We start from the raw sequence: 11,416 nt of genomic DNA on the forward strand, positions 1-11,416 counted from the left end.
TTAATATGCTGTTAATGCGGCTTCTTGTAGGTAGTCCTTAAATGAATTCTTGTTTCTAATGAACTTAACTACAAGGGAATTTCCTATTTTTAAATCTTGCGCTACTTGGCTCTTCTCAGTATTTTGATTCTGCTCCTGCAGACTTTGCTACGTGCCCTGCTCCCTCCTTCCTGCGAGTCCCGGCGTTGTTGCTGTTCCCTGCTTGTTTCAGAAGCTCCTTCGGCCCCGGCGTTCACGGACTAGTCCTGGCCTGCTGCTTTCCTGTTGATCTGCGGCTACAAACCTCCAGCAGGCAGGTACAGAGGCTGAACCAGCTCCTCCGCCAGGTCGGGTTATTTCTTCTTTGATTTTATAATTAGAAGGCCTTCTGGAGCAGTCATCTAATCACAGTGTCATCCCTACACTGGGTGCTGCTGTGCTTGGTTTTGGTACCCCTCCGTCTCCAGTTATATCAGGTCTTGGTAACCGTATTTCTTGTTCTGGTTAAATGTCTTGGCACAATTCCTTACTTGTATTTCTGTTGTTTGAACCTTTCTTCTGTACTGATTCTCTGCTACATGGTCCTTTTGACCAAGAAACCAGTCAGATGACACCGCAGTTACACAGCCTGGCAAACAGCTCACACCACAGTCCAGAGACTCTATCGGCTTAGCCAGGGAAGCATAGGAGGGAATAGGATAGGACAGGGTGAAGTACCATAGACCTGAATAGTCTTCTGCCCTCTTATAGGGTAGTTTTAAAGAGAACTCCCAGCATCTTCACCATTATTGCTTGTAAGAAGACAAAGCTTGTGGCCTGTGTCTCGGGTGTGGGATCGCCAGTGAACTCATGGTGGCAGCCACAAATTGCAGAGGAGCATCAGGACAGAGACGAGCATCAACTTCCCCATCAGCCTTCAAGAGCGAAATGCACTGGGCGTGCTGACGTGGCCACAGAGCTCCAGGTGGTACAACAAGCAGCTGCGGGTGTTGCGGTACAACAAGCGGCTGCGGGTGTTGCGGTACAACAAGCGGCTGCGGGTGTCTCTGTGAGGAGGGCTGTGTTGCTGGTGCACAGCCGGTGCCCACGGGTCAGCGCTGGCCTCTGCTGCAGCTGCCCCTGGCACAGCCTCAGTGCCAGCCGTGCCAGCGGCCACTGTAAATCTCTTCAGCTGCAGCAGGAATCGGGACTGGAAGGCAGCAGACGTGAGATGCCAAGTAGGAAGGGGGAGAAGCTGCTTTGTGCTGCTTGCGATTTGCTTCCATGTGAGATTCCGCCTTCACACTGCTTTCCTGAAAATCTTGTCTTTCATCATCTTTCCCTGCTTCCAGGGCATCCAGCTGCATCTCTGAGTCCTGGTTATTCCTTATCAAAGGAGGTTCTTTCCAGCAGAATCTGAAGATGCTCCTTTCTCCAAGCACCTTTTTGGGGGCCTGCTGCAGTTTAATGGACAGAACTGAGTCTTTGTGTCTGTATTAGAGAACAGGATTCACAAACTGCTCCCTTCCCAGGAAAGCAGAGGCAGAAAATCCTTGGATCCATGTCCTCATGCCCCGTTGCCAGAGATCCCAAACTGACCTGAGATGCTGCAATCGCTGTGGCCTGGATGTTTGCCACAGAGAAAGCATGCAGTTAAAAATATTGCAGGCGGCGCGCAGTGCCAGCTGCTGTGGGAGGAGAGGTACCTGTGCTGACCGGCCTTGCTTCTTTCCCCTTGCTCTGAGGGCATTTCTTCCAGCTGGGTTTGAGCAGTTGTGACTCGGCAGCATGAAGAGCCTCCTGCCTCTGCACGCACAGCAACTGTCTGCTTTCTGCAGGGGAATTCAAAGGCTCCAGAGGACGAGGAACATGAAAGGGAAAGCAGAAACACAGCTCAATGTTCACACTCCCTGCTGCTTCCCCAGGGAGTAGGAGCTTGGATAAATGTGGACGTGCAGGGATCTCTCCTAGCACAGCTTCCCGCCCCAGGGACATGCGAGTCCATCGACTCCACAAATTGCCCTGAAAGCCTTTTGAAGGACAGGCTTTGCCTGTGGTTCTGACCCGTCCTTCCAGGCCAATGCCCCCCAGGAAAGCAGCCTGCTGGAAAACAGCTCCTATTGCTTTGGCCTCCTCTGGTGGCTGAACTGCAGCTCTGTCGGCCGCAATGTGCCCCAGTTTCAGGCGTTTATGAGATGAGGTCTTGCCTGCAGATGTGTTTCCCTCCATCCCTCTGCCTGCGTGTGCGATGCAATTGTGCCAAGAAGGGATGGGTAACTGTATTTCCATGCGAAGTCATATCTGAGCAGTCCATATTGTAACCATTGCCCCCAGGAAGTTACCACGTGATGATCACAGGATATTTTTGTCGTCATGAGCTGTTACCATCTGTGCAGATCTCTGAGATTCAGAGGTGAAGGGGCGAGTGGGAGCAGCTTCTGGGTTGTTTTGATTCCATTCTGGAGCGGCTGTCAGAGAAGATGCACAAAGAAATTCCCAAAGGGCCTCCTGCTTCCCTCAGACAGGAGACACAAGGTTATCTCTGCGATCCAGGAGCCGCTTCTCCCTTCCTCAAGATTGCGCTGGGGAGCAGAGCGCTTGGTTTTCACTCTGTGGCCTGGCCTTGCAGCAAGATGCATTTCCAGCCCCCAGGGCACTTCCTCCAAAGGCCACTGGAGCAGCGGCCTGGGCTCCTCTGCAGGGTGCAGCCCCTCTCACCCCGCTCTCCTGACACCAGTGCCCATCTGCACTGCGAAGGATGCAACAAAATGTTGGTTATGATGAGGTGCATAACCAACTACCCAACTTTTATCAAAACTCTTTCCTATTCTCTTTGTGCTTTTATGGCAAATAACACTCATCCGCCATGGTTCCTTTCCATGTCCCCCAGCAGCTGTAAAATACTTAGTGGTTTAAGGCAAAATACTTGGTGGTTTAGTGTTCCTTTGATTCTAGGTTTTGGCCTTTCTTAACCTGACTTTGTGGGAGGCAGAGAAGCATTTTCTTGAACTATTCATTTAAGGATCCTGAAGCTATTTCCTTTTGCGTATAGTTTCATTTCCTTATACTTTTCTTGTTCCTGACAGGAGTGTAATGTCAGGCACATAAGATGACATATAGAGAATATTCATAACACATTACAGATACCTGCCTTCAGCCCAGACATCCACACGTTACTGCCTCTGCGCTGCTACAACGGCATCTGCTCACACAGCCCAATAGTTTTGCTCTTCTATCTCCGGTGGTCTAAAGAAACAAGCAAGGTGAGATGTGCAGGAGCGGGGTGATGCCAAAAACCCCTCTCCTAGCACCACAGCCTGGTTTAATGAATCCAAAGCCGTCTGCTCAACTCTGCCCAGCTCCTCAGCTTGATCCATGGTGGCAGCAGGTTCCAGGGATGCACTGAGCAGCAGAGGTGGCAGAAGTCCTACCCTAAACCCTCCTGTCTGCCCACATGGTGACCAGCTGGACAGCAGAGATCCAAAACGCAGCAGCGAGACTAACAGCAAAATCCGCATCAAAGCTCACGGGAAATGAAAGCGCAAGAAGGGGCGGCCTCCTGGGAAGAAGACAGGACTTGTCTGCTCAGCTCCACAAACTTGTAACTAAAGAAATACAGTGTTATTAGGGCTCTTGGACTATGGCTGCTGCAGGGCACAGGGCTAAGAGGGTCTTCGCTCTAGCTAAATCCTACGGCAGCACTTCCAGATGGTTTGCAGCCAGGAGACTCTTTTTCTTCCATTGCAGCAGGGACACCACAGGCAAGAGCAGTAGCTACAGGGCCACAAGATCGGCGAGAGGCGCCCTCACTGCATGGCCCTGCGATGAAGGACCTTCATGCCCACTTTGCAGAGTCCTCCAGATGTTACCCATGTGCTCGGTCTTTTCCTTCAAGAGTGTAATTTTTCACTGATCTTTTATGTGGTTCCGAATACTGATCGCATTACAAGTTGTTTAGCTCCTCATCTACATGACTCTCCCATCCTGGCTTCATCTCCTGGTCCCTCCTCTACTTTCCGCTCTCTTCTTACCCTCATGCACCTTTTTAAGCCAGTTATTACTTCAACACCCGTATTGTCTTACCAGCCCTGCCAAAGGTGACATTTTTAAGAGATGAACAATCACAGAGACAGTTGTGGGAGCGATCAGGCCCAGACACCAAGAACTTCCTGCTAATTTGCACTCTTGAATTCCAGCCTCTGCTCCGAGCACCACCTCCCTGCTGCCCTCGCTGCTCTGCACGGTCCTGGCCCGCCTCACCAGTGGGATCAGCTGCTCCAAGGAAAGGGGGTTCCTTAGTCAGGACCCCCTCTTGGCAACAGGGCAGCTTAGCACAGGGTGGAACTTACAAGTCAAGTCCATGCAGCTGTTCAAAGAGCAGGATCTCTTCTCAAACTGTTTCAAAAGCAACCTGCAGGCAGAATAAAGGTTTCTGCCTGTTCTTGTTCTTGATAATATGGAAAGATGGGCCGCAGGATGAGCATTGACAGGTCTCGTGTATACGCTTCCCCTGCCTGGAATTTGGCCGTCTACCTTTTCCCCTAGAAGCTCCTGCAGGCAACAGGAAACGTGTTGAAACAAGGAAGATAAAAAGTAGGCATTTTTTTTCCTTCGTTCTTACTAACATGAAAACTATTTAACTCTTTAGATGCTCCTGAACCTCAGCATGACTGTCTGTGGCATAAATGCAGCAGAGCTTCTCCTTTTGTCCCCTCTAAGGCCAAGCTTGCTAATTGTAGGCTTTGTCCGCAAAAGCTCAGTTAACGTCACATGGAACTGCCTAGGCTTGAATTCCACAAAGTGACATCACTTTTCCCCCTTTCCTCAGCACTTTTGTTTCTACCCTTCATTCTCCCTTCAGCTTTTCTTCACCAGTGAGCCCAGGTGTGAACGGCTGTGTCTTCATTGGCACCATGGCCCTGTCTTTGCTACTTGGACTTCAAGGATTATCTCAGAGCCTCTTCATGTTGCAGGAAGCCACTATCCTACCGGAGGCTGAACCATCCCAAGATCTCATGCTGTAAATGTTTCCAACAGGGAATTCCCAGCAAGCCTTTCTTCCTAGCATTTCCAGTCTCCAGAAATTTTCCCGTGTGACCCTACTTCATGTTTAGGAGTTAGCAGGAACCACATGATGGGTCTCCTAGAGGACACTGGCATTCAGCACCTCTCACGCTAAATGGGCCGGAGCGTTTCTGTCCCTGCCACCTCTGAGCAGCGTCCCACTGAAGTGGGGTCGAACCACGAGGCTGCTGACCTGAAGAACCATTTTGACCTGAGATCTTCCAACGCTCCAGAAGATGCCTATAAGCAAGGGGGTCTGTTTGACAGAGAAGAACTCAGTCCAGAACCTCCTGGTAAGAATTCGTCACCTCAGCAGGGCACTCAGATTTCTAGATTACCAGGTGAAAAGACGCTGCTGTGACTGCTCCCCTCTGATCTTTCTGGCCCCCGTCTCTGGCTGTTTCTCGCTCAGCACAGCAGCTTTCACATTGTTCATGCGCTGTACAGAGAACCTGAGATTTCACCTGGGATATTGTTAAGTCTGGCAGGCAGGAAAACGTCTGTAAGTTAAGTGTTATAGTGCTGCTTATTACCACACTGAGCAGCTAGAACTGGCCACGAGTAACAGCTACATTTGCCACTCCTGCTCCAGCCTCATGGTAGAGGAGCCCAACCCACCTGTGGAACCACGACAGCTCAGAGCAATTCCTGAGAGCAGCAGAGGTGTCCACCTCAGGACAGGGCAAATATTGGATGGTAATAAGTGCTTCAGCTGGGCAAATTTAATCTGTCTGTGCAAGTCTGTCAGGGCCCTAAACCCTAGTAGTGAACTAAATCCCCTTAGCTTCCAAAGATCTTGCTTCTGGTTAGGTTATTAAAAAACAGAACAAAACAAAACTCCATATTGTTCAAATAAACAAAACTCACCAAAGAGTTTGGACTGTCTGGCAAGAAAGAGGTGCCCTCTTCATTATTTCTTGCTTCCTTTTTATAGCTGTCATATATTATCTGTTTTTTGTTGTCTTGCCAGGTGGTGGCAAAGCTACTACACCACCAGTGCATCAGACTCATCCCAACGGCACCGAGAGACAATTTCCCAATCCCGGGATTCCACCTGTTCAGTTCTTTGAGAAGGACCATTCCCGCATCATTCATTGCGCTGATACCCACAAGCCTGATCTGCGCAATATTGTACTCAAAGAGCAGCTGCTGTGTCATACTTTTTATAGATTAATAACATGGATTATAAACTGGGTATCACAGGTCAAAGCACATCACAACCAGACACACAGCTGAGGCGGAACTGTGAAATTAAAGTGACTTGATGTCGCTATTTCTTTGTACCTGGGCAGAACCCAAACAAAGCTCTCCCTGCCCTTCCAGGTAGACTTGATGAACCTGTTCAGTTATGAGGTGTTAGGGCTAAACCATGTGAAGGGCAGGAGGAAACAAGCAGTTTTCACGTCGACCGCACACATTTAGCAAGGAGGTAGGACAAGCTCATGCTCTAAGTGAGTGTTAATGATGACAAGGTCACGCTCCCACTGCCTCCTGTCCTGGCTGCTCTCAGGAGATGTTTGGGATAGGGCAGCCCCAGGGCAGCCCGTGCCGTGCGTGCTCAGGCGCTCAGCGCAAAGCTACACATGCAAAGCCTTTATGTTTTCCTATTAAGGTGGAGTATCTGAACCTTAAAAGTGCAGGTGTTTGAGTACCAAAAAAGGAAGGACTCGTTTCTCCCTCATCTCCTATCTTCAGCCCAGCCTTTACGGATCATCTGCCTGAGGCTGTGCTTGACTTACAGTCCCCTGCCCTGCCAGCAGTGCTGTTTCAGTAGAGGAGTGAGGTAGAAATCTCTCCCACAAGCATTAAGCAGCAGGAACACTTTAACAGATGTTAAACTTTAACAGATCTTAATTTTGGTGGTGCACTGGGATAAATAAGTTGTATTTGTGCAATTACAACATGTTTTATGAGCACACTGTACTGATAAACTGGCTGCAGTCAGGCACCTGACTCAAGCCCTCTGTGGATGTGAGCCAGGACTGTCGGTATAAAACAGCTGTACTCAAGAGGCTGCAAACTGGGAATGGAAACTGCAGCTTGCTTTCCACTTCCAGTCAGTTTGGTGCCCATCTTTTAAAAGCTGGAGACCAGAACTGGATGCAATATCCGAACACTGCTTTTACAAGCAACATTAACAGAAGATAAATTGCCTCCTGAATTCTCTGTTTAATGCACACTCAACTTTCTTTTGATGTTCTTTAGAACTGAGCACTCATTTGGTTGCTTGTCCAACGATTCCCATCTTTCTCAGGACGCAATCTGCTCCCTCCTGGTTCCTGGCCATACTCTGACCTTGCACGTGGCTACAGTTTCTCTGAAAAGCTGCAGTGCTGTTTTCTACAACATCAATCTTTACTTACCAGTTCATCAACCTATGTCTGCAAGCTTGTTCCATACCTTATTTCCAAACCCTCTGTTAATAAAACTCCATATGATGTTAGTTAAAATGCTTAACACACATTTTAGGTGCCATATATTTTTACAGGTTACAGTTGTGAAATAGGATGAGGTTTTACAGTACCTGATGGTAGGGTTATGGGCAGGGAACATCTGTTTTGAGAATCAATTGAAGACACGACCTGAAACCCTGTAACTGCTTTGGTTGTAGTTGCGGCAATTTAAGCTGCCACTACAGTTCAAAGCAGCAGTCCTGTCCTCGTAGTCCTCTTGCCCTGGTGCCACCATCCGCATTTGCTCGGTGGTCAGACTGGGAGCCATCTGAGCACACTTGACAAACAGAAGCAGCTTTTACCACTGTGCCCACCTGGAAGCCATGCAACTGCGCACGGTGCCCAGGGAAGGGGGCCCGCAGAGCAGCCACGTGGCTTGTGGCCACGTCTGCTGGCAAGTGTCAGATCAAGCTATTTGGCAAGATTTCCACTGCAGCTCACGTCCCGCCAGGGCCACCCTCCCCGCGTGGGCTCAGGGAAGGGAGGCGGTTGTGCCCACGCCGTGTTTCTTTGCGCTGCTCTGTCAGTCTGCGGGTCGGGGAGAGCCGGGCCGTGGAGCAGCTAGTCGGGCTGTAGGTCCTCCAGGCCACGGGCGAGCCGGGCTGCGGTCAGTCAGCCAGGCCTCAGCTCGGGTCAGTCGGAGGCTGCGGCCCTTCGGCAGAGCCTGCGCTCAGTCAGCTCGGATCAGCCTCGCGCCTCGTCCCCTGCCCGGCGGCGGTGCCGTCACTCGTGGGCCACGCGCTCCAGCGCCACGTAGAAGCTCTCCTTGTCGTCGAGGCAGTGCCAGCCGATGGGCCCCGCCTCGCAGTCGGCGCACACCAGGAACTTGACGTTGCCCACGTCGCGGGTGAAGCCCACGTTCTCGAAGGAGAACATGTCGCGCACCAGCCAGTGCTCCCGCACCACGTCCCCGTCGCCGGCCGTCGCCGCTGACGCCGCCTTCTTCCGCATGGCGGGCAGGAAGAGCTGGAGCAACAAGCACATCACAGCCTGCCCGGGAGTGCGACACCCTGCCCGCCCCCAGGAGGGGGCTACCCCCCATCGGAGACCCTTTCCGTGGGTATTACACCCTACCCGTTCAGCTCTGTGGGGAGCACAACCCCCCAGCAGCCCCATCCCCAGCCGGGTACTACACCCCACCGCGCTGCTCTGCAGGGAGTGCTACACCCTGCCCACTCCTGGAGAGGGGCTACACCCCAACTGACACCCCCCGGGGTGCTACATCCCACGTGACACCCCCTGGGGCGCTACACCCCACCTGACACCCCCGTGCCCAGGCACTATGCCCTACCTGACACCCGCTGGGGTGCTACACCCCAACTAACACCCCCTGGGACGCTACAGCCCAGCTGACTCGCACCCCATCTCACCCCCGCGCCGGGTACAACACCCTTCCGGCCCCGCCCCCTCCGGCCCCGCCCCCTAACGGCCGCCGCCCTCCCCTCCCTCCCCTCCCCCCGCGCGCCGGTACCTCCCGCCGGGCGAAGGTGGCGGCGCCGGGCAGCAGGACGCGGGAGCCGCAGCGCTGGCACAGAACCGCCTTCGCGTTGCGACCCTGCGCGCACACCAGCTCGCCCGGGCCCGGCGCGGCCGCGGGGGCCGCCGGAGAGGGAGCGGGAGGCGCCGCCGGCTCCATCTCGGCGCAGGCCGCCGCCATGGCCGCGCAGGCGCCTTCGCTGCCGCCGCCCGGGAGGGGCGGGGGCGCTGCGCGCATGCGCGTGGCCGCGGGCGGGAACGGGGCGGGTTCGTGAGGCGGCACCGGGCGGCCGGGCCCCGCCGCTCGGGTGGGAGGTGGTGCCCGGGCCCGCCTGGCTGCGGGAGTCCTTCTGGCGGAGCTCTGGCTGGACACAATCAGCCTGATGAGATTACAGAAACATAAAGGTGGTGGTAAGATGGAGTCAGAACTGTCTTCCACCAAACTTCACCAAATCCCGTGGTACTACAAGTAGGGAGTATTTAATGAATCTAGAAGGAGATCAGCATAAAGCGGATTACACGACAGGAGTGAGTTTGCTGCAATTGCACGGTAATGGTGGAAGCAGGCTGTATCCACGGGGTCAAAAAGATACAGGGAACTTTGTGAATCTGAGGGCCATAAATAGATGCCAAAGGAGCCCGGTAGGGCTGTCCTCACTAATACGGATGCTGCATGGAAGGGGAACAGGCCACAGAATATCTTGGTTCATGTGTTCTGCCTAAATGGCATCTCTGACTTTCCCTGCTGGAGACGGAGTGCTGACTAGATGCACCATGAGGAGGGAAGGTGGAGAGAAGACAGGGTCTCTTCTTGGCAGTGCACAAGGATAGGGATGGAACAATAGACACAAACAGGAATGTAGGAAATCCTGATTATAAGGAAAATATTTTCTCATGAGGAACATGGGACTAGGGGCTCAGTGATGTTGTGGGATCTCCATCCTTGGAGATGGTTGGAACTCACCCAAAAAGGTCCTGAGTGACTTGATCTGAACTGGATCTCCTTTGAGCACAGAGATAGATTAGAAACCACCAGATTTCCCCTCCCAGCCTCAATTACTCTCCAATTCCATGATTTCTCTCCTTGCTTTTCTTTTCACTTGAGGGGAACTTCCCCTCCAGTCCTTCAGCGCCTCCTAACGAGCCCCATTTTCCTTTCTAGCCACCAGCAGAAGGAGCCGGTTCTGCTGCCCACAGGCTGCCGAGCGCAAGAGGTCCCCGCAGAAGAGGAAGGTCATGAAGCAAAGGCATGGGCCCTATGGTCTAATTATAGCAAGCAAAAAGCCTGATACAAAATAACATGTTTGAAGCACTTTGACTTAATTGTATTAAGGACACATCTACTAATTTAGATAACAATGTAATCAGCAGGGAGAAAGATTCTGGTCAGACAGGGCAGAAAAGGAAATAAACCTTCATATCCCTATTCATATAAAGTTCATTTAATTTTCAAATTAAAAGCTAAAGGTGTCACAGTGAGTCTTACTTTGGTGCATTTTGTCGGTGAAATTAGTCTGAGATTAAGTCAAGAAAATGCCACGTGGCCTGGATGGCACCTTGTGCCACGTGCTCTAGGTGTCCCTGCTTGAGCGTGGAGGTTGGACCAGATGATCTCTAGAGGTCCCTTCCAACTTTAACCATTCTGTGATCCCATAAAACTCCTTAGTGGCCAACACTGCTGGCTTCTCCTGGCCTGTGGTCCATGATTGCTGCCAGCCAGAGCTGAGCTGAGCAGGTTGTTCCAGTTGCAGATGGTTTTTAAGGCTTACATAGCTCATCATCTAGGAGGAGATGCCAGCTCGTCCTCACGTACAACCCTTTGATAGAGCTCGTTCCCCAGAGACAGCGATGTGGGAGTGCTGGCCGCTGTGGGTAGGATCATGTCCTGCTATGACCCAGTTTAGGTGCCGGCGGTTCATTCTGCTGAGCGTCAGCAGAGCCACACATGGAGCACATTTGTTTGGCATTAGTCGCTTCTGCAGCTCAATTCCTGGGAGAACATTTGAGGCCTTTGCAAGAGAGCAGGACTGGTCCAGGGAGGGACAGGGCCTTCATGTCACTGCCAGAGTCACACAATTACCTGGAAACTCTCCCACCACCTGCCTCATTCCCTGCCAGCAGCAGAGGTGTCCTGGCTGTATATGAAATTGGGGAGTGTTTCCAGGTGTACTGCACTCTGCCCCAAACAGGGATTTTTGTTTCCTCACACATTTCTAGCTGGAGATCAGCCAGGACAACACGAAAAGCTATTTAAAATCCAGAAAATTTTGGATTTGCTAGGGAACCCAGCAGTAAGGAGTGAGTTCAGACCTATCAGAAGCTGCCAGAGGCTGGAGTTGTGCAGTTTTTGTTGAAATCAAGAGCAGGTATTGCAGAGACTTTTTAACCACACCATTGACAGACAAATTAATCCGTGTTGCACTTACTCCATGTTACCATGGTGGACAAAAGACTTCTTGTTTTTT

At 51.9% G+C, this 11,416-nt stretch overlaps 1 protein-coding gene across 1 annotated transcript; it reads right to left on the reverse strand.

Annotated features, from left to right (window-relative positions):
- Positions 1–8,188: 8,188 nt before the first annotated feature.
- On the reverse strand, positions 8,189–9,141 carry RABIF (RAB interacting factor). Its single transcript, XM_088534446.1, has 2 exons — positions 8,947–9,141; positions 8,189–8,441 (listed from the first exon to the last, which is right to left on the reverse strand). Exons 1-2 carry the CDS (start codon positions 9,130–9,132, stop codon positions 8,199–8,201), a joined length of 429 nt encoding a protein of 142 aa, XP_088390572.1. The 5' UTR covers positions 9,133–9,141; the 3' UTR covers positions 8,189–8,198.
- Positions 9,142–11,416: the final 2,275 nt, after the last annotated feature.

This window comes from Tinamus guttatus, unplaced genomic scaffold (genome assembly GCF_059628265.1).
Source record: "Tinamus guttatus ecotype Peru unplaced genomic scaffold, ASM5962826v1 Tinamus_guttatus_pri_ptg000563l, whole genome shotgun sequence".
NCBI classification, from domain to species: Eukaryota; Metazoa; Chordata; class Aves; order Tinamiformes; family Tinamidae; genus Tinamus; species Tinamus guttatus.